Raw genomic sequence first — 26803 nt, 5'->3', positions numbered from 1 at the left:
TGTTTTCAGCTGAAAAGAATAGTTTCTTTAGTATCTCTTGTGTTTCACTACGACAAGATGTATAATTTCTGGACATAGTTTTGGAACTCATCATGTGAATGGCCACATAGTTTGTTAGAAGGCAAGAAATCCTAAAAAAGTAGGAAGGTTAATTTTATAAATGACAGCTGTACCTTTTATGGTTAAGATCTGTTCAGTATTCAGGCAGTCACAGTACAGTGCTATGTGCTAGAAATCCTTTGCATTAGCTGTTTATCTGATGTTGGAGATGTAATATAAACATGGGATATTTCACCTTAGCTGCAGGAGCACAATAATGTGTTCTGTTATTCTATCCTTTTCCTTGATAGGTGACCTGGAGCCCTTTAGAGCTAAATTATTAAGGTGAATAGTGTCTGTGTACATCATACATAGGTGCCCATTTATGTATTTTAGAGGAATTTCTGCTTTATAGGATAAATTCCTCTAAAATGATTGTTTTGTAGGTAGTTGAGTTTGGGTACAAAACAGTTCTGCTCTTTACATACATCACTGGCACCCCTTTTAGTGCAACATTAAAAGGTAATGCAGGAGCCAAAACCACAGAGGGGTAAAGTGGCTGGTAGCAGTTTGCAAAAGCAATCAGTGAACACAATGGACAGAGCCAGAAATAAATCCCACACAGGTTTTCAGGGGGAAAATCTGGTCTAGAAGAGCATCCATCATCCTGTTCCTGGAGCAGGGCAGTTCTCAGCTCAGCCTGCCCCTGCTTTGGCCATGCCAGTGGAAATCTGGGGAGAGTCTGAGAGCCCAGTGATGTAAGGCTGTGGGTTGAGAGCAGCAGTCAGAGCCCCTTGGTGTGAACTGACTGTGGGTAAGGTTCTAACTCTGCTGAGGTGATAGTTCCTCTTTCTTTGTTTAATGGAAGGAGCTCATTTTGGCTGTAGCGGGAAATTTCTGCCCAGCCTGTTAGCAGCAGGCACTCTGGGTTTACAACCATTTTCCAGATAACCTTAGGAGAGTGTTGCAAGCAATAAACAAAGAATAGACAGCTTTTGCAGGCAGTGGGGTGGAAGGTTTTCTCCACACCTTTGTATCCCTGTTGCCACTGTAGCCTGATGTGTTTTAGCTGATATTTCACAGTGCAGCTGCCCTGTAGTCTGGGACTGAATAGATTTTTGCTTCAGTTCACCATCGAGACAATAGAGCAACTTGTGGCTGCCCCAGCCCAATGATTGTGGGTAAATCTACTAGTTGTTCAAGAATGGAATATTAAGAAAAACAAGGAAGAAGGCTTGAAGAATGAGATGAGATACAATAGCAAAGAAACTGGCTTTGTGGTTAGTTTTCTTTCCATAGCAAGAAAATGACCTTCACTGACAAATACCCTTAACTCCCTGGATTTGGCTGGTTTTTTAAGTAAATCAGATACTGCTGTCATTTGTTAATTTACTTTTATTTTCTTCTTGTTAATTTATTTTATTTCAGCAGACCTTTTCGTGGAACAAAGGGCTGGCTTCTGGTCCACAACTGGCTTTAAAGTAGATTGGAGTTTGTCCCCAGTGGTACTTCAATCCTGTTGGAATAAGTATCCTCTTGTCTGAGTGGAACAAAGGCAGCAGTGGTTTGGCATGCCCGGAGTGCACATGAGTTTTTGTACCAGCTGAACAGTGCAGGCAGGCAGAGGCATGGTCACACCCTCGAATAAATGAGTTTAATTGCAGCAGAACATCTTTGTGTCCAAATCAAACAGGAAGTGCAGAAAAAAAAAAGCAGGGGTCTCGCTGTACATCTTATCTCTCAAATGGTGCATGCAGGCTCTTTCATGGTGGAGATGGGCGCCTGCTGAGCTGCCAGCAGTGCTTGTGCCCAAGACTCTAACCGTGGGCTTCAGTTGCAAATTCCTCATGCAAGGGACATTTCTCAGTGTGCAGAGTGCTTGGGTAGAGCACACACCTCATCTCCCCTGCTCTCAGCATCACTGCTGCTCCAGCAAATGCTGTCAAGGAAATGAACACAAGCAGGCAGCCTTGTTGGAAGAAGCCTCCTTAAAGGGAAGTGAGGACTTGTTCGACTGCAGTGCTGAATTTTTCAGCTATAAATTTTAGAGCAAGTATAACCCTCAGCCTGCAGAATTCCACTAATACAGTCATGTGCTCCCCTATAAGAAAAATGTCTCATGGGTTTCCACATAAACACTGTTTCCCTGTGAAACATGAAATTGATGCAACAGTACTTGAATAAATCTCTCTTAGATATGTGCAGGGTTTTATTATTATTCTCTTCCTCTTTTCCTAGAGTGACATGTGAGTTCCAGCCCCAAATATTAAAGTGGGTTTGGATATATCTTTAGAAAACCAAGTCCTGAGCCCTGGCCTCATGTTCTTGAGCAGGTGCCCATTTATGTATTTATAGAGATTGGATATCAGTGAATACAGTGTGACGCTCTCCTTGGCTACAGCTGTGTTGCCCAGAGTTTGGTGTAATACCATATATTTTTTCGTTTTTAATTAACTATTGTGGAAATCGCCATCTTGGAAGAAAGCATGTGTTTCTATTATTTTTTCCTTTTCCTTACTGTTTGTTTGAGGCACTCTGGTCCAGTAAGGGAGCACTATGGCTGCCCAAGCAAACAGTCTGTATTTTTCATTTTAGGCATCTAAACATTCAGATTTGATTAACTGTCTTTTAGCTTTATTCTCCTTTCCAGTTCCTGCTTTGTTTCCACAGTGATGCATCTCTTATCTGTAGGCACCCCAAGACATGCTGTTTATGACAGCTGACTAGGCATATCCCATGGCTTTGCATTTGGTGTGCTTGGGAGTCCTTGAAATCCCAGTCCCAGTGCATGTCAGCATTAAACAGTTGTTATCCATAGATTATTATTATTATTATTCAGGAGCTCCGTGAGTTTCTGTTACAGAATCAGATGAAGAAATCCTGTGAGGATCTGAGGAGATGGATGGTTGGGTTAGTGAAAACTTTGATAATCCTGTTAGGGTGGTAGTTCCTCAGTTCCTCCCAGAGTTTCTCACTGGGATTATGTAAACTAGAAGTTTAACACAAAATCAATGTGTAATAATGATATATTATATTTTAAAAAATTAAACATGAATAATTTCTATATTTTGATCATCTATTGTATGAGAATCATGAGCACCTTTTTCTCGATTTGTGCTGCTCAGAGCAAGGTGTAGCAACTCATCAAAGAACTACTCAAGGCCTCTGACCATCTCAGGACCATAAATAAACACTTAAAACAGCATGATCTCTGGCAGTGTCCTGAATGGGAATATGCAACATCAACAAATGGTATTAAAGAAAGAAATCCCTGCTGTAGAGTTAAGTGGATAGTGAGTCAGCAGAAGACAAATTTTTGTCAAGATGCATGTGAGAGAAGTTAGTTATGTCAGGACTTCTTAGGAAAGCTCATAAAGAAGGGACTATAATTATAATTGGCTTGGTGAAAGAGGACTAAAAGGGGAGAACTGACAGTTAAATTGCAGCTGCTTAGAAAAATACTTCTCTTTAGATACAGTGTGACAGAGTGAGAAGTAGGAGCATTACTATCAGATACACAAAAGATTTTTGCAAAATGTCTGGGTGCAGCCCTCTGCAGTTCCCCAGGGTCTTTGCTGAAACCATAGTTTGACAACTTGACTATCACTATGGATGTACTGGAAAGGAGATGCAGAGACCAAGTGTGGGAGATGTTGTTTGCCTTTTCAATATAAAAAAGTGATGGTGACGATGCTCCCTGTAAGCATGGAAGTGGTATGAATTGCTGTAACTGCGGTGATTCAGAGCTGGGCAGTTCCAGATGCAGGAGAATAATCTTATTTTACAGTCAGTAGGCAGGATATGGAAAATTATGGGCCCTGCATAGCTGTATCTTGGCTGTCTTCCACATCGGTAGTATTTTGCATTGCTGTGTGTGCTGTTAACACCTTGGTATATATGAGCGGTGTGGTCACAATATTGCTGCTTGGGGAACTATAACTTCGAACTGGGTAAAATTTATGCATGTGATTTCCACTGAGAGGGGTTGTTGGGTTTTGGTTGTTTTCTTTTTTCTGATAGAAGATGATTAATTAGAGTAGAAAGGCAGGAAGATAAAAGGGGTATATGTCTTACTCACCTATGCAGTTGGCATACTTGCTTTTTAGGTGTGTGGTATTAGAATAGAATGTGAAAGTAATACAGAAGATAGCTGAGAGAGAGGTTTCCACACATTTGTACTGCAGCCTCCAAAGATGTTCAGCAAACCTGGCAGCTTCTCTGCTGCCAGTGGCATTGCTGCCACATTGAGGGGGTGGCCTTGGACACCAATGATTCAGTAGCTCTGACATGCAAATTGTGATCACAGCATTTGGATCTCTGCTCACACCTGTAATTGAAAGGCAGCTTGAAGCAGCTTGAATGAAAATGGAAAACACTACAATAAAAACAGGCTGCTCAACTAAAAGAACTTTTAATTACCTATAAGATAAATGGGCCTTTAATAGATTTTATACTCTGTTCAGTTTTTATCCTGCAGGTGTCTAAGGTTGAACTAACATATTATTAATTACCATGGACACCATCAAGCAGCCTGTGAAGACATCTTCACAGTCACTCTCATTCCTATTTGAAGCATTCCTGGAATATAAATTTATAGTCTAGCCCTTTTTAATGCTTTTCCTGCAGCAAAGAGCAAACCCTTCAAAAATTTTTGCAGCAGTTACTTCACATTTTACTATTCCTCTGTCCTACACATCATGCAGCCTGTGGTCTGTGTGGAATTGTGGTAACTTACGAGTGATTGAACAAGATGATATGCAGGAAAACCTTATTCCCTTCATGGAATCCTGTATCACCTTTCAAGAACTGCTGCTTAAATGTGTTCCTGGATTAATGTGAAAAGTCTCAGGTGTGTCCAGCATATGGTTTGGCTGGGGAGTGAAAGTGCAATCCCATCTGCAAACAGTAATTACAACTCTGTCAGAAGATTTTAAATGGCATAAATTGTCCATAGTTTCAGCTTCCTTGACAACATGAGCTAAAATGCTGCGCTGTGAGCAACTGAGCAGTGGCATAAATGACTTTCTGATGATTTTCTAATGTGATTTTTCACATGTAATAGAAGGGGTTTTGGCCAAGTAGAGCTTTGGCAAGACACTGTGGCAGTAACCTTCCAAACTGCCAAATGAGTTTTGACAGGGCTTATCTGGCAAATCTACAGTGTCTTTTCAGGCTGGTGGCATGAGTAGATTTCAGGTTGAGCAAATTAGCTGACAAAATGGATTTTGAAGGTTGCTGTGTTACACTGAGAGGTCTCTGTGGTGGACAAAAGAAGTGACAAAGCCTTCCTTGAAAAGAAGTGACAAGCCTTCCTTGAAACAAATGCCAGCCACAAACTGTAAATCAGCCAGCAGGGAGGTATAGCTACTGGAGAGTCTAATTTCTCTCCTGAGAGAAAGAATGTCACATTAAGAAAGCTGAAGTTTGATCTTCCACAGGCCACTTGGACTCTAACGTTGGCACACGAAGCAGTTGTCGAGCTTTGTGGTTTCTTGGTTTGGTTGGGTTTTTTTAAATTCTGAAAAGTTAAAGCCCCTGCTGGCAAAGCCTGTCCTAATGTGCACTTTGTCCAGGAGCTCTTTTTATTCCATCAAATGCCTGACTTTCACCTCTTCTTTCAGGCTTTCTCTTTAGTTCAGAATAACTGCAGCTGCCCTTTAGTCAGTGACTGTCAGAGTGAGCTGAACTGTTCTGCCCCTCCTGTAGCACCTTGGGCTCTTCCCTGTGATGAATGTGATGCATTCAACTGTAGCATAGGTTGGAGTTACTGAAAGTCCACTTTTAAATGTCAGAGCAATGTAAACTGTTAAATTTTCAGTAAAATTCTCCTTACTGTTGGCAGCTGCTTTGAGAGTGAAGGAATGTCTTGGATGTAATTACACTATCAGGGTTTGATTAGTTCAGCTTAGCCAATCAACTATGTAATACTTCTTATCTGTGGAACAGTTATTTAGTTAACTGGCCACATGTTTTTTCTTGTAACTTTTTGAATGTCCAGCTAAACCTGTGAGAGTTAGAGTAGCACTTCATTTACTGGCATTTAAAATTGTTTAGATACACTGAAGCAGAAGATAAGCTAAATGTTACTTCTGTCCAGGAGAATATTTGTAGAGATGAGTGGTTCACTGGAAGTGGCAGTAAGAGACCCATAAAGGTGTAACCATAATGTGGTTAACACCTTTCCTGGGATACAAGGAGTTTTTTTTTTTGCAGTGAAACTCTGAGTGGATGGGAACATCTTTCTTGCAGCTGAAAAGATAATTAGCTCTGAATTACTATGCTTTTAGTAAGTACATTGCACTGCTGAAATGTGAGTTGCTGCCTGCAGAAGAGGAACGCCTGTGCTGCTCTGGTCATTCTGCATCAGCTTCTGCTGATGGGTCTGAACTCCATTCCTGAAATAATTATTGCTTCACCACTGAAGCACGTCATGCTCCTGAGAGAAAATTTGTGATGTTTATGCAGCACTTGGGTTTTAACTGTTTATGTAACTCACAGACCAAAAACTGTAGGTTGCCTATGAAGGTTCATTGGCAGCAATCTTCTTTTGTGTTAGGGTTGTAAAGCAGGGTTAGGGTTATTAGGGTTATTTCATTTGTTTCATGTAACTTACTGAGAAAGCTATAAAGGACAGGAAAAGATTCTTCTGGCAGTTCCAGAGAACACATTACTGGGGATGGTAAGTAGTTTTCTCCATTGCTTATTTGCTAGTGGAGAGATGCTTGGCTGAACAAGGGCCAGAAGTGGAAGTAGTAATCATTAAACAAGCAAATCCACCAGTCCAAAAAAAATCATGAGAGAACATATTTCCCAGTCCTGAGAGGTGCCAAGTCCCCTGTGCAGAGGGCGGGGGTTATACTTACTGCTGTGGGATGAGGGTGCTCAGCACCTAACAGAATCTCACATAGTCAAGTGCAGAATTTGTGCCTCTGGGCATGGGAACTGGGATTTGTGAATTTTGCTCCTATCTGAGAACTATTCAGACACAACATTATGAATGTCCAGAAGAGCAGATAGTGGTTAACTGTTTTTAAAAATGGGTCAGAAGTTCCCATTGTTCCCCTGAGGTTTTTTTGAGACATATTCCTTTCTGTTCCAGCAGCTGAGAAAGTAACTCTCCAGATTAGTCACTTTGGTTAATTTGTAGATTCTCTCTAGTCAATCAATTACCTAGGAAAGAAAAATTTTGTTATGTGTCAATTGCCATTGGTTTTTTTTTTCTTCTTTCTTTTTAGGTGAACATGTTTGTGGAAGGATTCCATGATGCTATTCTTCTTTATGCTCTAGCTTTACAGGAAGTCCTGAAGATTGGTTTCAGTAAGAAAGATGGGGAAAAAATTGTTCAGCAAACACGGAACAGAACATATGAAGGTAAGAGTTAGTATGGAATTCCAGCTTTCAGGGTCAAAAAACTTCAGGTCTTTGTTCTGTGCAAAGTAAGGACCCATGCTTATTTCACTCCTAAGAGAGAGGAAGGCAGACATATGAAACCATGTGCATCTTAAAGGCTGGTTCACAAATCTCACCAGTCTTTTTTTTGCATCAACTGTCAAGGTCTTGACTCAGTTCAAAAAACTCTTAACAATTTCATGACCTTCACTGATGTTTTAAAGAAATACCAATAATTTTCTCAGGCTCCTTTTTTGTTTTTGAAAAGATTACAGCTGCTCGCTTTGCTCATGTTCATCTATCAGCTCTCAGATTGCCTCATTTTTTCCATTTCACTTTTTTATCTTGAAAGCCTGGGAATGGATAGAAGCAAGCAGGTGCCAGGGTTGGGGCTATTTTGTGTTTCTCAATGGGATTCCTTTGGGCCCTAGAAGGATTTCCCCCAGCCTCCTTTCAGGAGCTATGTGTATTGTCTCAGAGGCAGCAGCTGAACACTACTGTGCCTTTCTGTGCCTAATCCTCAAGGCTGCAATTCTGCAGTGCAGCTGGCACTTGTGTGTCACCTTGCTGATGCAAGGCAATGCAGATGCTTTTGCCAGGTAAGAATTGTAATAGAGAAACTGAAGAGTATTGGTTTCATCTGTCATCTCTTAAAATACTTCCATCCATCTCGTATGATAGTCCAATCATTTGATGTAGGACTGGCAAGATTTCTTCTGGAAATGCCTGAGAGAAGGATACATTTTCCCTAGATAAAAAGTGAATGATTCATCTGAATGTGTAAGAAAAACCCCAGAAGCCAGGTTCTCAGATCTAAGAACATATTGGACGTAGTAGGGAGGCAAGAAGGGCAGAAGCTCCAAACCAATTTTCTGTTCTCAAATTGTGATGTGAACATGAGGCAAAAGAATACTCAGGGCAGCTTAAGGGAGCACTTAAGCGCTTTAAAACAAGGGATTGCTTTAAATTATGCTGATTGCAATCGTCCCATAAGCAGCCCTGCACCATCTGTAGGTTGTGGTTGGCATCCTACTATATCTCTTCATGTCTGTGGCTCTCCAAAACGCTCTGTTTTAAAAGGGAGGGAGTCTGGTGTCTAAGGATTTGCCTCTTTGTTTGTGCTGTGCAGGAGCAGATGCCCCAGATCAGCCTGTGTTTGCTCCTGTTCCTGTGCTCCATAAAACCACCAACAACCATACATCCTTTGTAGTACCATGTGCTCCACCTGGGCTACATGGTTGATTCTCACACCTTGCTTGTAAAACCTGGCAGGAGGAAACAATGTTCTCTTTCCCCATTTGTGAAAACCAGAGTGTTGCTGGTAGCTGACCTGTTCCACCTATTCTGAAAATGTAGCTGAGTTGGGCTACAGCTGAGGGTGCAGCTGGTAAAAAATTCTTGTAAGTCATATGCCTTTTCCTCACTGTGGCAGTACTTTGCTGGACAATAAAATTTATGTTGAAAGAGGCCTTTAACTCACTGTCTTGCAATCCAGTTCCTTAATGAAGATCCCATCACTTTATTCTGCCTGTGAGCCCCTCTTTGCAGTGGATGCAGCATCACAGAGTATGGCTCATGGACACCCATAAGGTTCTGCTGCAGGACTGAAGCTTCATAATTCCTTTTGACTTTTGCAGGCCTTGATAATGAGAACTCCAGTTTCACTGATGACATTCTTTTAACTTCTGACATATTTAACCTTGGTACCTCATTTTACAGACTTCTCTGATTTATCAGGACTCCCAACAGAATGTAGATGCTGCTTCCTGCAGAATTCCATCTGCCTGTCACAGCTGCACAGACATTATGGGCTTAGGAAAGGATAAGGATGGGGTGATCAAAGGATTTCTTAGTGATTGGGTTGCTAAAGAGAGCATGGTACAGCTTCAGGTCACATCTGGTGGAGAATATTTGCTATTCATGGGCATTTCCTCTGAAAAAGTAGCAAAATTTTTTGTATGTAGCTATCTCACATAAAAAAACTCCAGAAAGTTGAGATAAAATAATCCCACCTTCATGCAAATGCAATTCTTAATTAAGGTAGTTTCAAAATTTCCTACCTCCATTTCTTAAGGAAATCACAGGAAATGGCAACTTTTAAAATTCATATTTCTGATTGAGATGAAAAATTGAGAAATTAATCTTTTATGACTGAAAAAAAATCCCGTAGGAACTCTAGGTTTCAATTTTGATACCTCTTCGCAAAAACTGAATTATGGTTGTCTTAGGTCACAAAAGCATCTGTTCCAGTTAGTGCCTCCTGTCAGATCCAGAATCCAAATTGATGTGTAAGCAGGGACATCACAGTTCTTCAGTGGCCTCTTCTTTCAAGGTCTCACAGCCAAGTGCTTGTTACACCCATTTGATTTCCCTGCGGTAGTTGAATTGACAGCGGCTTGGTTACTGTGTTGCTGTAATGAAATAGGTGTTTGGCAATAATCTTTGATTACCACTACATGTTTTGAAAACCACAGCGAGCTGAAATACTGCTGTCATCACTAAATCTGAACAGATACAGGATAAATGGAGGTGTGTTAAGTCTGTTGCACACTCACTATCACTAGGCATGTTGGGAGAAATTTATACTCTGAATATCTGACCTCTCTTTTCTGATTGACTGTCACTGAGAGCCTGAATCTCCAGGGCTTTCTGCCTGGTCTAGGCATGTGGTTGGTGTAACATGAATGTACAATGATGCCTGTTTGCCTTGCATGGGTGTAATTGGCTGTGTTTGGTGTCAGGCAGTGGAGGATCATTTGAGAGTATCTGAGGTGAAAAAGTGCATCAGCAGTCTTAAGATGTCTTCACCATAGTTAATTAGTATTGTGTGGTAGATTTTAAGAACCTGTTTGACATATACCTTGAGAATTTGAAGCCAAGTTTTTTGCACACAAGGACAGACATATGTTTAAAAAGAAGTTTAGATTGAATCCAAGGATGTGTTAATTTCCCATGACAGATCAAACAAGTTTCCCCAGTGAGGCTGTACAGTGTCCATCTTTGGAGATTTTGCAGAGCAGATAAAACCTTGAGCATTATCCTGGGTGACTCTGCTCTGAGCTGGAGGTTGGGCTCAAGATCTTCAAAGGCCCTTCAAACTCGACATATCCTATGAATCAACGAGTCCCAGTTTCACCAAAGTTTTCTAGAAATTGTAAAACAGGGAAGTGGAATGGGGCTCTAAGAATATAAACCAAACTGCACGTATTATGTAGTTAATCTTAAGTATATGAATGCAGGGCTTAATGCATTTGTAGTGCACGTGATGCCCCTTGTCCATGCCATCTCCAGTATTCCATTGGGTGGAATCAGCATTGGACTGGTTATATGGGTGCAGCAGGCCTTTCAGCCTATATCTCTGCCTCTGTGTCCACATGAACTGGACTCTCTTTAATGAGGCGTCATCAGATATTTCAGGATTAGGCTCTCTGTAAATAATTCACATTAAATGTATCTGTGTTTTAGTCTTACATGTTCATTTTTGCATTAGATTTTTCGCACATATTCACCAGTTTCACACGTTTAATATTTAAAAAGGAGAAATGTTAAGAATTCAGGAATGCAGACACTGAGATGAAATTACAATTTCTTCTGGAATGCCAACAAAAATGCAGGGAGACTGATGAGATTTCCTGTCCTATCGGTCTGCAAAAACCTGTCCACTGTTTTCATGTTTTGCTTGGAACGGCTCAGTATTTTAACTAATTAATCTTCTGATTCCTCACATGCCATTCTTTAGGCATTGCAGGGCAGGTGTCCATTGATGCCAATGGAGACAGATATGGGGATTTCTCTGTGATTGGAATGACGGACCCGGAGGCAGGCACACAGGAGGTAAGGAAACAAACATGATTGCAATTGGCCACTGATGAATTAGTAATTCAGTGTAAAGTAACATGATATCATCTCTTTACTTGGAGGTTTAATCTTATCAACTTAAAGACCAAATCCTTTCTGTAAAATAGCTATCTTGAAGTAGTTATAACAAGTTTTTTAAACTTCCTTCTTTTCTTTAACAATACAGCTTCACATGATGCTAGGCTTTAACTAAAGAGTGAATTTTCACAAGCTGGCTAAGCACCGCTAATTTTGAAAAGGGAAATTATTGTTTAAAAATGAGCAAGACTTTTTATTCATTGTTGGAAAGAAAGATTAATCTTACAGCAACAGTGATGCACAAATTGTCCTGGTGTATTAACACAGAAGTACAGGTATTTGGATCTTACTCTGTGGTCGGCCACAAGCAGGAGTGCAGACTTTGCCTGGCCTTGTTTGTCAGGCAGACATTCCTGACTTGCCTTCTTTTCAGTGTTTAAGAAACATTTTAATCAGATGGCTCCATATGTACTAGATAGGTTTTTCCACTAAATGTAGAGGGATTGGAAGAGATGGACTGTGAAAAAGTCTGTGAGAAACAGCACCAGCTGCACACAGAGAATAGCATGTCTGGGCTGAGTTTATTAATACATGCAGTGCCCTAAGTCCAGCTGCAGAGGATGCTTTTGTTAGTTGCAAAATCAGCATCAGTCTCAGCTTTGCTGGTCTACCTAATTTCAACAAGCTCAAACAAAACGTAGCAATATCTGAGCTGAACATTTCAATGTGTGGTTTTGAGTCCAGTGAGATTATATTGTTCTTGGTACTGCAGCAGAGAAAAAAATCAAGGAGCCCTTTTAAAAGTCTGAGGATGTCTTGGGTGTTGTAATGTGTAAAAGTGATATAAAAACTACACTGCAGGCACTGCAGTAAACTGCAGACACTCCCAGGGGCAGTAGGAGTACAAAATGGTTGGGATAATTTGGTATGAACAATTTGTGTTCTGTTTGTTCAGCCCGGTAGCTTTTTATCACATTTATCAATTTAATTTCCCTCTCTTACCATTCCTTTTGTTGCTCTTTCACTTGCAATTTAAAGTATTTTTTTTTTAATGTTCCATTTATTCTTTTAGCTTATTGTGGAATTTCCCTCTGCTGTATTAGGTACATAAATATATATGCAATTAACATTTTACACATGATTGCTTACTACTTTTGTCTGCCATATAATTTCTACCTTCATGCCTCACTCTAAAAATATTGTTTCTTTGACAACTTGTTCTATTCACCTGGATGATTTTTTTCTGTGTATGAGAATGTTTCTCAGCTGAACTGTGACAGACAGATGGGTGTTTGGGCAGAGCTGTTTTCCCAGGTCTATTCACAGAGTTTAAAGCTAGAGGAAAACCTGGATTTCCTTGTTTGACCTATGCTATATTAGACAAGGGCAGGTTTCTTAACCTTTATGGAGCCCTGTAGTTTACATGTGACTAAAGCTCATGTTGTAACAGGCATTTATTTTCGGTTTGGAGACACTGCAAGGACAGGGACTTTGTTGCTGGTGCCCTCAGTATTTGTTCCACAGATCAACCACTCCTGCTCTTCAAAAATCTGTATCCTACTTCTGATCTGAATCCATGTGGCTTCTGCTTACAGCTTTTTGTTCTGAACCCGTTCTGCTTATTTTCTTATTCAGTAAGTTGTGCTCGTAGAGGACTTACTCACTCCTGCTTGATAAATTAAACAATCTCTTAATAAATAATCTGGTGCCTGTGAATAGTCTCTATTTTTTCCAGTTTACTCGATTTGCCTTAATTTTTGGACAAATGTTGAACACATTCATTCTTCAAAAGATTTATATCCCAGTTTCAACTGCGAGAGAAAGAAGTGTCTTTATTTAGACTAAAATATACCTTTGTGTATTTAACCAGAGGAAACATTCTTTAAAGTCATTGGCTTCAAAATGAAATTCAGGTGAAAGATTTGAAGAGGGTATGCATGAATTTTAAACCTAGTGTATTAATATCTGGGTTTTATCTGTGGGAGGACAAATAGATCTATTGATGTGGTTCTGCTATTGCTTCTGACCACTTCACTGTCACAGTATATGGTCCTGCTGCTGTACATAGGTGTTTTCAGGCATATTGCTACAGTAGATTCCACATAAGTTATCTTTAAACTGCTGAAGACAGGACTGAAATTCTGAAGTGCTTTTATTAATTGGTATGAAAAAATCCAGCCTCTCACCCACTAGCACCCGCAAGTCCTTCTGGGCAGGGCTGCTCTGGGTCTGTTCATGCCCAGTCAGGATTCTGGGCTGAAGCTGGGTGACAATCCTGAGCACTCAACTCACTATGGAGCAAATTAACAAAAGTCCAGGGAGAGTAGAAGAAATATTCAGAAGGTTAAAAAGCTAATGTAAACTGGATTTATATAGAAGAGAAGCCTGAGGGCAGAATCAGATAAAAGCCTGTGATTATGAAAAGCAGTGTTTCAGAAAGGAAGGGTTTCTATGACCACTGACAATTTGGTAACAAGTGATGGATAATTACAAAAAAAAGAATTTTATTTTACATGCTGAGGAAAACAACTGACAGTAAGGCTAGCTAAGTTCCAGAATAATTGGTGCAGAAATTGTCAAGTCTCCATCTTTGAAGGCTTTCATGAACAGATTAGATAAACATCTGTCAGGAATGCTTTTGTTCAGCTGATTCTGCCCGAGGGCAGGGCACGAACTACATAACCTCCCACAGACCCCTTCAGCCCTCTTCTCTGACATTCAACATCATGCCGCAGCAGTCGAGTGAGTGATGCTTCTCTCCTGTTTGTTTCAAATTGATAGGAAAATCTTTTCATCCCTTTCTTGTTTTGCATAGGTGATCGGGGACTACTATGGAAAGCAGGGGCGGTTTGAAATCCGATCGAATGTGAAATACCCGTGGAACCACGGCAGGCTGCGCCTAGATGAAAGCAGAGTTTCAGAGCACACGAACAATACACCGTGTAAATCATGTAAGTTTAGTGACTTAATGCCTCTGCACCAGCTCCAAAGAGGAGAATCCATGAGTTTCTGCAACTTAATGGGCCATATTAAATTGTTCAGCACAGTTGTCCAACTGAGACATGGTGACTGGCTCTCTCTCTCTCCCAACTGCTTGGGAGGTTAAGGTCTGACAGCCGTGGGTAGTACATGGTCTGAATCACTTCCCTGAATTTAAACATAACAGTAATCATGCACAGGCCAGAGCCCTGTAGGCCTTAGGTCTTTGCAGGAGCCTTTTAGCCAGAAAGAGGGATGTAACTGAAACCCCAGCAGAGAATAATCACACTGATAATTGGCAGCTGTGCCAGTGGGAGCAGCGTTCTCCCAGTGCAGAATGATTTTCAGTGGTATGAGAAGGCACTGTGAGGGGCTCAGTAGGCTGAGGAGAAGTGATGACAGTTGAATGAGGTGACATCTGTGAATTCAGAAGGCTGAGACTACTCTCCAAAGGGCAGGTGTCCATTCTTTCCAGCACCCTTGACATCACAGACCGTGTTGTAGTGAGTAGGACACCGCAGGAAGATTGGGGTAGGAGGATACTGATGCTTCAGTGACAAAAGGTGGTCTTAACTTTTCACAGGAGACAAATTTCTAGTCCTGCAGTGAAAAGGTAACTCCAGCCTGATAATTCTTGAACCCTTGAAAAACTGGTGTGAATGCAGACTATCTGCTTCAGTGTGGTGTAGCTGTGCACCTTCCTCCTTTTGTACAGACAGAATCCCCTCAAGGGGTCAAGGATGAAGGAAAAGGAGGGAGCAGTTTGATTCCCTTCTCTGTTCCTTTCCACAAACCCAGGTGGGAATGGAAGTGGGAGTAGACTACATGCACATGAAAATGCCATTGTTCTTCCCTGAACTTCCCAGAGACAGTCCCTTTTTGGGCTCCCCTTCAGCCACTGTATCTCTGTTCTGTCTCTGTTGAGGTTTGAAGCCAGTCAAAAGTCATATGGCTTTAACTTGAAACAACATATCTTCAGGAAATTAGAAAAAATTGAGGACCTGTTGGATAATCATAGTCATTTTAATAAACCTGGGTGATTGGGGGTTATGATTCTAATCTAGGTAAAATGAGCTTGTTTCTGTTACAGTGACTTCAAGGCGTATTCAGTGCTGATGCCCATTATGTGCATCATGTAACCATGGTCAATGTTATGATTCAAACCAAGCTGTCCTAGCCAGTTACCTAACAATATTCCCTTGTATCACATCTCCAGAATTGTGCCTTCATCTGGTACTGATTTGGGGACTTTTTCAGCCCCAAGGAAAGCAAGGACAAAAAGTAAACATGCAGACAGTGGAACAGGTTCCCATGGAGTTCTGAGCTCTAAAAGGCTTTAGTTATTATCTAGTGTTTGTCACTAATTTCCTAATTGTGTGTGTTTTCCAATACATGAGTGCAGATAGTTCTTAATATAAACCCTGATTGTTTCTTTTTCCCCTTTTCAAGCAGGTGGTCTAGGAGAATCAGCAGTTACAGGAATAGTTGTGGGCGCCTTGCTTGGAGCAGGATTGCTAATGGCTTTTTACTTCTTCAGGTTAGTCCAATTCATTGAAAGTTCTGTAAACTTTTTATTTGTCATCCAGACTTGTCAGCTTCTGGAGAACATCCTTGATGTGAGACACAGAGACATCATAATAGTGTGTGGTAACATTTTCACCAGAGACACTGAACGCACTTTGATTGTCATTTTGTGTTTATTCAAATAATTTTACTGACTTGGGTATTCATCCTGTAACTACTTACACCCTAAGTGATGTTACTCATGGAAGTAATTCCAGTGAGTTCCAGACATTCACAGTTGCTTTAGTAAAGTGCCCTGGCCTTGAAAGCTGCCTTTGTTTGCTGCTCCATGCCAGCACAGTTGTGCAGGCTGTGATCTGCAAGAGATTTATATCATTTGCCTGGTATTGAAAGGAATTGTACTGCAGAACAGAAAGAGATTTCTGTTTTGGTGTAAGAGAGCATTTGGATTCCAGAGCTGTGCATTTAACTTAATAGGCTGAGGTCAGTGCAGGGTGATCAGTGTTTTATTCGTGTTTAAGTTAAATAATTCTTACACTGTTAGTCAGCAAATGTAAAGTCTTGATAAATTGATCCTCTACTGACGGAATAAATTAGTTATACATTTTCAGCACCTTATGTATACAGTAATTTATCCTCCTACTGTTGAAAAGCCAGATAGGAGAATAGAATTAACTCTGCATACAAGAATCAAATAATTCTGTCAATTAAAAAACAACTGTTTATAAAAAATGTTAACAAAATAAAACAAGCAAATCTTGCTTCAATTCATCAGGACATTTCAGGGTTTCAAAGAACCAAGCTTATTAATCAGGTACTTGCAACTGAAATTCTGCAGGGTGATTTTATTCTTGTGTATGTTCAGTGTGTTTTTTGGATTTTGATATACAATTAAGTTGTCTTAGACTGAATAAAGACTACCTTTAAAAGAAAAAGAGAATAAAAATCTCTCTTTATATTTTATGTCATCAGAGATTCTTGCATCTTACACAGATTCTCAACCAGAGAGGACAGTTGTTAGGTGTGGGTTGTAGCATTGCTGATATTGGGAAGGAATTGGTGTGTAAGGACAAGAAATAAAAGAATAAATATCCTGGTGTGGTATAAAGCTATGAAAAATATCACTGTAAGAACAGAATTTAAACTCCTTAAACTCATCTGACACAAAGATTTGGATTGGAAATCCATGTGACCAAAGGTGGATATCTGTAGAAGTAGATGTAATACACCTGAGCTCAACACCCATTCTTTTTATGTATGGTCAGAGGGGAGAAATGAGCACTTTTCATCTGTGCAGTTCATGTCATCTTCATGTAAAAGCTAAACCAGGTCTCTTAGAAGAGGCCTGTTTCTGTGTTTTCTGAAGCAACCTGCAGGTGCTGTCAGATGGATATGTTGGAGATGTCTGTAGACCTGTGGGTGAATTTCACTCTGGAGATCTCATTGCAATTGCTCAAAGCAGGAGCAGGGACAACCTCCTTATTCCACCACGAGAATAAATATTTGAAACCTAACAAATCAGGGTGCATGGGTCAGATTTTCAGAAAATGTTCGTTTAGCATTTATGTGTCTGAAGTAATTTGTACTTGCAGCTTCTGTAGCTTTTAAACTGTAAATACACCCTTACAATTGCCTTTCATTTGGATATGTAATTGTCACAAATGAGTATACAAATACAGTTTTGAGTGTGCATGCAAACAGTTAAAGGGTCTGGGGAGTAGTTCTGATCCATAACTTTGACCAGATTTTAATTTAAACACCTGTATATCTAAAGTCTGGACTGGTCCTTGTGCAAGAGCTACTGCTGTGCATGCTCTGACCCATGTAAGCGTCTGACTCCAAAAGACATAAAAAAATTGACACAGCTATTTCAAGTTATTTTGGAGCTTACTGATACAGACACAAGTACTGAGGGAGTATTTTCAGAACTTCTAGATTGCCACTTTCTATTCAGCCATGTTGCTTGAATCAAAACCTTGGTGTTGTAAAAATCTTTCTTCCACTGCTGCATACCTACATGTGACTCCTGCTACCTGTGCTGGTGGAACAGGGCTTTCCTTGGCATACAAGGTTTTTGCCATGCATCTCCTCCAGCAAGCACTTGGGGCTGGACTAATGCCTTTCTGAAAAATTTGTCCTGAAACTGAGGAGAAGCCGAAACGTATAAAAAGTAAATGTGAATCATCTGATGGTTTTTGCGGGGAGATTTGGGTACTAAAGGGAAAGCTAAAAGGCAGTCAGAGGGTTTGACATACAAAGTACAGCAGAATTCTTCAAAAGGCCCTAGAGGAAGACACACAGGAAGAGCTGTGTCTGATACACGAGCATTTGTGTTTATTTCTTATCTGTCTTCTACATCCCTCTTCTTAATTCATCATGTTACCTCCTCTGACATTACAAACATAGTCGCTTTCTCAGAGGAAAATGGGAAGATTAGTTAGTTAATACATAGTTTCAGTGAGAAACGCAGCTGAATAGTCAGAGCTGTTGTTTGAACTCTGCAGAAAGTTCCCCCCCACCCAGCATACTGAAAAGAAAATTGGCTTTGATCAATATAAAGCAGTGAAGTAACACAGTTCACATGACACTTCACAAAAACTCCTAATCACTTAGATCAGAAATTTTCAAAGAAGCAAATGTCCGTGCCTTAGTGCTTTGAGACTGCCATGTAGAAATTAACAGGCATTCTTGAGCCTGGGTAAAATGTTCTGAGGCAAACTACTTTAATCTTTGACCAGGGTTTCACATTCTGCCACGTTTCATTTTTCAAATGGCACCCAGCTGTCCCCTACAGGCATTCTTCATAGGGGAAGTCTGTTAGCCTGTAGTTGGAGAGGCATTTCTCATTCTGTTCCTCTCCTTTCATGCAGAAAGAAATACAGAATAACTATTGAGAGACGAACTCAACAGGAGGACTGTAACATGGGGAAACATCGGCAGTTACGTGAAGACTCCATTAGATCTCATTTTTCTGCTGCATAAAGAAGAAGATGAAAAGGAATCCCATTCTTCCTAGGGAAAAGAAAGAATTAGAGAAAAGGACACAACCAAAGACATCAGTGTAAAAAGAAGAAGCTCTTGAAGAACTCACTCTTTAAGCAGTAATTTTGTCTTAATTTCTTTCAGAAGCTCAGGAATGATTTACTAATCGCGTTATGCCGCATGGCCTTTCATCTCATGAGAAAAGAAAATTATGCAGTTTGATGTTATAGGATGTACTTAATATGTAAAAACAGTATTTCCTAAGGCATATATTAAGGCTAGCAGATGTTGGTTTAGTTGATGGGGAATGCCTCATTTTGTTCCTTTTTTGTTTTTGTTTTTTTTTTAGCTTCTACCACCTCCTTCCATATTTGTATCTCACCCATGGGTATCAAATATGGTTTCAGAGACACAGGTGCTGGTTGCTGTCAAAAGGAAAAAAGGGATTGGTTTGGGGTATGATCCTACATCACTGAATCACTGACATTGATAACAGGGGATATGAAAGTTGGTGTACGGGCCTTAGTTCTGGGAGAGAACTGGCACTTGGTTCTAATTAATTCCTCTGAGAAAGTCAGGCAGGTGGAAACACACAAACCATTCTTTCCTTGTTTGTGTGGTGTCACAATCCAAAGCACTTTTTCTCCCTCTTAGCTGGTGGGACTTAGGAAAAACTCCAGTGAAGGATGAGGATGAGGAGTTTCACACATGTGAAATAGAGACAGAGAAGACAATCAGATCTCTGGAGAGGACTGATTAATTCCTCAGTCTTATATGTGCTTTGCCACACTCTTCTTTCCACTGCCATGACTTTTCAGAGGGGCAGATGTAGTCCGTGTCAAGCCTGCTCCTGTTTCTAATGAAGTCAATGGCAAAATCCCATTAACTTCAGTGAGCACAGGACTGCATCCATAACTGTAAATATGAAAGTGTTTGTATAGCTGATGCAATTCAAAAGGGGATTTTTTTTGTGTATAAAAATGACATTCCATGCAGCCATTTTATTTTTTAGGATATTTTTAATCTTGTATTTTTCTATTAAAGTATCTATTTTTGCTTTGGTAGGATTAAAAATTAAGGAAGAGGATGTTTTGAAGACATATTTTGTATGATAGGAGTAATATGCAGGGAAAGTCAACAGCTGTAAATACATTTCAGAACCAGTATTTAGGGGAGGAGAAATGACTTTGTGGATGGTAATAGAATTTTTGCCCTACTTTTTTCTCCAGTCATGTGCAACATTCAAATAGTTACTTAAACAACACAAATGCAGTTATTGAATTGTCTCTGTGATGATCACCCTGATGCTGTAAATAATGCATTTTTCACATGTTAAGGAGTCCTACAGAAGTCAGTGAGAGTTAACCATCCATGTGTATACAATTAAACACCCATGGAACTACCTTCAGGAATCATGTGTTAAAACACTCTTTGAGGCTGACTTTAATCCTGCTGCCATCAGTACCCTGGAAATTCTGCCATTTATTGTACCAGGAGAAAAACTGAATCTGTGTTGAATTAGCTACTGACAGGTTATTTTATACTAGACAAAGGAGAGCTTTGCACTTTCTAGTCAACAAATGGAAATTAACTGTACTTGCTGCAAATGTGGTGAAGAAGATCCATAAAAGTATTGTCAGTGGGAAAACAGAGCTATGACTCTGATTCTAAGAGTCTGTTAAATATTTTGGTTTATTCTATTCTGATTTCATAAGCAGAGCTTTCTGGTCTCAGCAGTTCTAGCCAAACTTGAAAGTTAATCTCAAATCTGGCTCTGAAGCCTGATTTATACAAAACTTCTAGGCCCTGAAAGTCAGTTGGCCAGGCTACCAACTCTGAGAAACCACTTTGGGATACCTGGGAGTGAATAGCAAGAACTCGCTGTGTCTGCTTTCTGCCACCTTTTATTTGTTGTTGGACATGGGTTTTCCCCTTACATTTAAATTTATTCCTAGCATATGGAGGGTTCATCACCTGCCCTTGTGATATACTGTCCTATGTCCCGGGTAACCAGAGAGCAAAGCTTCCTGACTGTCAGGGCAGCTCCACTACAGGAAATGGATTTCCAGCATCCATTTCCCAGTCTGGGCCTGTGTGACCTCTACAAAGGTGTTTTAGCCAAAGCAGCACTGATCAGTGGACAGTTTTCTGAAGTATTCTCCTTATTTCATGGGCACCAGAAGTAGTCTAGAGCAGCATTCTTACTGATATGGACTTGGGGAGGAAAAATGACTTCCTGATTAGTTTCCAGATTTTTTTTCCCCCCAAGCAGTTGAGTTCCCCCCTCCCTGGGCATGTTGAAAGTTTGGGATTTTTTTGAGATACTTTTGTTCTACTTCTGGTTTTGCAAATATGCCTTTCAGTATTTTGATCTTTTACCCTTTTGACTACTCTTTCTTTTTCTTTCTTTGCCACAATAAAAAAGTGGAGGAAAAATTTTAGATGTGTAGAGAAAACAGGGTATGATTGAAGCATAAGACTTTTTTGGAAATTATTTTTGTTGTGACTTGCTTTGCAGTATGAAGTAGTACTCAAACAGTGGCTAGGTTGGAATCAAGACAGTTGTGTAAATGTGCATTCTTCCTGTGCCATGCACAGTTGAGTCACACCAGAAGACAGGAGATCTGGCTGGGACAATAAATTCTTATGACAGTGTATTTATTATGTCATTTTATGATACCTATAAAAAAAGTGTAGTGAAAGGTCACTTTAAAAAAGAATATTAATTCTAATGCTTTAAAACCTTTATGTAGGGTTTTAAATCATGACCTCAGGAAGTGTTTCTATGAGGTGTCTGTTGTGGGGTGCTGACCTAGGCTTTGCCAGAATCTCAGCACCTCCCAAGAAAGGTGAACCTTCTGTGCACCTTAGAGCATTTTAGATCAATGGGCTTTAATGTTTGCAAATTGATGCTTACACATGTATGTGTTTTTCCCATGGAAGTGTGGAGATAATTTAAGACATTTCACATAAGTAGATTCCTTCATAGCATAAATAAACTTGCTCTTCTTAGCTGCCTTTCACAGGCCTCTTGCTAATAGTTCCCAGGTCTTCCATGGAGCATAGATCAGAAGCTGTCTTGAGTTTAGATTATTCAGCAGAGAGAGTCTTTACTGGCTAATGCACTTTTCCTTTCTGGTTCATCTGCATTAGCTCAATGCCACAATGTTTAGGCTCCGAACTCTGTAAGGGAATGTTTAATCAAAATAATAATAATTGATCCTCAAAAGAGGTTTCAAAACCTACATTTTTGGCTTCAACAAATTGCTCGTATTACAAACATACATCTGTATTACAGAGAAGCACAAGGAGACCCTTGACTCAGCTCAGCACTTCAGAATACACTTAAAATATGCTCAACTTCAGCTTCTAAGTGCTTTGCTCACTTGGGACCAAAGGGTATGATCCTGGCTGTGGCTGAACCAAAGGGAGATTTGCCATGTGTTTGAATTTAAGAAAGGCTGGCTGTGTAGCCATATTTATTGCTAATTCTTACAGTTGTGCCTGTTAAATTGAAATTGAACTAGTGGCTTCACACTCTGTTTGTTAAAGTTTGACAAATTCTCCTAATTTTGTATTTATTAAAATAACTAAGTGGTGATCAGCTTAATATCTGATTCATCTCAGAATCCTCTTGCTGAGAGTTCTATGGGCAGTTTTCCTGCCTTTTTACCTTCATAACTTCAACTCCCAGGCTTTACTGCAAGGGACAAAGATGAAGCAGAACTTCAAAAGTATCTGTTATTTAGTTTCCTGAAACCCACAGCTTCAGAGTCAGATGTCTAGGTGCTTTGTCCTGGGCCACTGGTAGTTCTGAGACTTTTGTTTATGGACAGTTTGTGTGTTCTCAGTTGTCTGTGACTACCCCCAACACCAGTTCCTGCTCTAGTGTGCTTCATTGAAGACCACACCTAGCTGAGCTCTGGAAACATTCAGTCTTTGCTAAAACTTGTGACTGAGTGTGATTGAGAGCACTTTGGAAGATTGTGACCAGAATTCAGTTTATTAAAGAGTTGTATTAATTAATTTCTGAAAATAAACCATGTTGATCTATTTTCAGTTTGTTCTTAAGCAATGTGCCATCGCATTATTGGAAATATTTTGTTGAAGTTTTTTGGTGGAGAGTTATTAAGGTGTAGCTAATGCTTTGAAAACATTTCTGCTGGACAAAATAAAGAGTGTTCTCCCTGACAACATGTTTTACTGGGAGGTTGGTCTCTGATTCATTTTTTGGCTTAGAAATACAATCACACATTAAACTGACAAAAAACCCCTCTTACTGATTCAGTGGAAGTAAATTCAGGACATCAGTGAGTGTCTGCAGGCTTGAAGCAGTTCAGAGTGTCTCAGCTCTGCAGTGGAGCAGGCTGCATCAGCCTTAGCTGACCTTGGCTCCAGTGATGTTTTCACCTCATGAATGCTATAATGCTCCTGGAGAGCCAAGAATAGACATCAAAGACAGGAAGCAAATAGCCCTGGTCATAAATTTCTTTGGCAATTCAGTCCACCTTTTCCGGAGCTCAAGACAGTTCCACATCCTTCACTGCCCTCCTCCATGCTTCAGAGTGTAGCCATGTGGGCATTCTGGTTCTTTCAGTAAAGCAGTTAAGGTTATTTTTCCTCATTTTCTCCAAGAGTCGAGTGAACAATCTTTAATTACTTTTTTTTTTCCCACTGTCTTTTGTCTAGGTTCAGAAGTACTTTGAAAAGAAGACAGCCATTTTCTATCATTTAGTCAGAAATACTCCTTCCCACTGAGAGTGTTGGCTTTCATGTAATTTCAGACATGGTTCGTTGCTGAGCACTGCTCAGCTGTCAGCACACCTTGTGGTGTCAACACACCATGGCCACACCAGCCACTATCAGAGTTGTAGACCTAGAATTACCTGTTGGGGTTTTTTAAGTCCTTATTGTTATTGCTATAAAATGATGTCAAGTCTAGGAACCACCTTCCCCATGGCAGGGCACATGGCAACAGAAATGTCAGTTTCTAATGGTACATTACGTTTTCTGTTGATTAGCAACATGCAATAGTAACTCACCTCACAACAGTGAGCTGTAAAGGGACAAATTTCAAAGTGCATGTTTTGTAAGAGTCAGTTTTAGCCCTTTTTAGAAACAAAGAAACACAGGCGTTGCTCTTGGAATGTACTTTTCAGGACATGCTGGGAAAAGTTCTGCTTTCAGATATGTTGTATGTGTGTCACCTCTCCTCCCCCCCTTTCCTTCTCACTGTTGAAAGCACAAAAAGATTTGTGTGTGTGTGAAAACTTTCAAGTGGAAGAAATGGAAGAGTTTGCACTGTGCATATCCCTGCTTAGAGGCAGAAATTAATTCAGATGGCTTGAGGGCTGAATTGTTTTCCATTCTCAGATACCTTTTATCATCTGAGCTCTGAGACTGATGAAAAATGATTGTTGAAATTCAAACAAATAGCTGTTTGTGAGAGACGTCAGACCTGGCTGTCTGCAGGGTCAGCAAGCTGTGCAGTAGACATTAATAGTGTCTGTTCTCATCTAAAGAATAAAAACAGAAAGCCTGAGCACTGTGGTTTGCTCCAGTGAGGCCTTAAGTCTGTCATAAGTGCAGCTCCCCCTTTATCTCATGCAAAGAGGAAGAAAGGAAAAAGGTTAGTGTTGGACTTTTTGTGGAGTTACTGCTGGTTTTGATCAAGAAGATAAGGCTGCTGCAGTTTTGAGTCTTTCTTGGGTTAATGTTCCAGTTAATGTTCCTTTCTTGTGTCCAGTATGTCACTATATAGACTTTTATTTTGCAATTACTTATCCCATAATTTACCTTTTAGAAGGTCCCAACTGACATAAAACAAATTTACAGCATAAAATACTTGCAAAAAGGAGAGACTTACAGTTCCCTCAAAATCTCTCACTAGCTACTAAATTAATATTCTGCATCAAAGACAAATTACTCTGAATAATCTGACACTGTTACAGTTTGTATGTTAAGCTATATTCAGAAATGTTAGGTGGATTCATTAGATGAACAATCTTGGAAAGGTTAAAATCCACTCTGTGTGAACTGTTCCTCAGTTTTTCTGTCACATGAATATTTCTAGAGGACACTGAGCAACAAAAAGGTACCAAAATTGGTATTAAAAAAAAATAAATCTTATTTTAGGGGTTTCTTTTGTAATGTCAACTGGTCTGCACAGGGAACACACAATTCTGCCCCCCATGCCCTATCTACAGAGTTTTCTCTGATGTTGTGCATTAGCAGCAGGCACAAGGAGCACAGCTGTGTTGTTTTCTTCCTGGGGATGGTCTGGACTTCTCTTTCTCTCAGAAAAGAGAGTCTGTACTGGCCAGGTCTGAAAGTGCTGAGAAATTGGGACAGGCAGGATGAAGGCAATGGGTAGAATTTGCTGTGTTTCTTGTGCATAAGTTGTAACAATCAAAAACTAACCGGACTCAGGATAGACACTTCCTGGACAGGAACTTTGTCCCCTTTTTTAAGGTGATGCTGTTCCCTATTAATGGAAAAATACTGGATGAAGAGAAACCTAGTGCCAACTGAGCAGAAAACAAACTGAAAGCTGTGCAGTATATTGTACTGATGTAAGTAGAACTATCTGCATATAATGTGACTTTATTTATTGTTGTTTTTGTGTAGAGGAGAGTGCGTATTCATGACTGTGGATATAACCTTTGTTATTTGTGTAATGTATTTTATTTCTTCTATGATTTGGTTGTTTAAAATATCTGCATTCACTGGTGTCCTTTGACTTTTTATTCTGTGCATTTTCTTTCACACGTTTTAAAAATGCAAGAATCTTACATAACCTAAATTGTAATAATATGTTTCCATTAAAGACATAGGAATATGTTATCACCCGTTTCTATGGTGTCTTTTGTCATCTATTTACATCCTTGGTCTGTTCCACATAGCAGGGTCTCAGATGGGTACTGTCAAATGGCACAGAGTCAATAACAGGAGGGTTATTCTTGGTCTAAGAAACTCTATAAACCACTGATTTTAATAATGCTTAGCAACTGATTAAATCAGGAATCAATCTAACCTTTTCTTGGGAAAAAATCTCGCCCACTGCATTTTAAGATCTGGTAAAGGTTTTAGTCAGTGAACTCCAAATGAACTTTGAATATTTTTGTATTTATTCTCAATTGTCTAGAAATGCAAGCAATTATGAACCAAACTATTGAAATGCATTGAAACCTTAACTAGCAAGCATTAACTTTTATAGCCTGCAGAGGGGCAAAACTTATATATTTCACTGAGCTACAATTTCATTTCTTAGCAGCAATCTTATCAAATTTGGGGAATTTTGATTTCCTGTGTTATTAAATACAGTCTTCACATTATCCTGTTTTGTCTAGCCTTCTGCTTTCTGTATGCATGTGTCTGTTGGAGCAATGTTGCCAGATTTAAAATCTGTGCTTGAGAGTATGCCAGACCTTTATAACCTCAAATAACGGGAAATTAGTGTGAGGAAGAAGTATCTGGTCACACTTGTATCAAAACTACTCAAAGTATTGAGAATTCACTGGAGAGTTGATGAAGAGATAAAAACATCCTCTGGGTTAACTATGGACCTTTCTACAGCGCAGATTTGGAGAGGCCCATTCAGTTAGGGGAGGGTTGAACTAATATCCTAGCAGCATTGCCTTTCACTGGTAAATCTCTAAATATGTCACTACATTTAATTAACTCAATACTGTAAAAAAATATGCCAGTTTGTATAGCTGATTAAAAGTCTAAAGATACTAATCTTCTGAAAATGTAGAAGATACTCCAAATATTTGTTACAATCTAGCTTATTTTAACTCTGTCTCCTTATAGATATGACTACAAAAAATTGTTATTTCTCTTGCTTTTACTTGATGGTTATGTTTTTATATCTTCATCCCATTACAGACAGGAATCCTCTGGAAATACCTAGAAATTTTCCAGTATTTCTGTATAAAGCATTGTAGAAAAATTGTACATTTAGCCTTTTGTGTTCTAGATAACTGGAGTAACCATTAAAGGTGTTTTGGGAACA

General features: G+C 39.7%; 1 protein-coding gene across 2 annotated transcripts in view; it reads left to right on the top strand.

Moving 5' to 3' along the window:
* NPR3 (natriuretic peptide receptor 3) overlaps positions 1-25632 on the top strand; it is a 45398-nt gene extending 19766 nt beyond the window's left edge. Inside the window, exons 4-8 of one of the 2 annotated variants that reach the window (XM_064403384.1) lie at positions 7275-7410; positions 11168-11262; positions 14120-14255; positions 15736-15820; positions 18678-25632. In XM_064403384.1, the coding sequence (XP_064259454.1) occupies positions 7275-7410; positions 11168-11262; positions 14120-14255; positions 15736-15820; positions 18678-18789 (564 nt within the window). In that variant the 3' untranslated portion in view covers positions 18790-25632. Of the gene's footprint in view, positions 1-7274; positions 7411-11167; positions 11263-14119; positions 14256-15732; positions 15821-18677 lie in introns of both variants that reach the window. The other variant, XM_064403383.1, reaches the window with a different exon arrangement.
* Positions 25633-26803: the final 1171 nt, after the last annotated feature.

Source organism: Passer domesticus, chromosome Z (assembly GCF_036417665.1).
Source record: "Passer domesticus isolate bPasDom1 chromosome Z, bPasDom1.hap1, whole genome shotgun sequence".
Classification (NCBI taxonomy): Eukaryota; Metazoa; Chordata; class Aves; order Passeriformes; family Passeridae; genus Passer; species Passer domesticus.
Note: the sequence above shows the minus strand (reverse complement) of the source record. Positions and strands in the feature narration are given on the sequence as shown.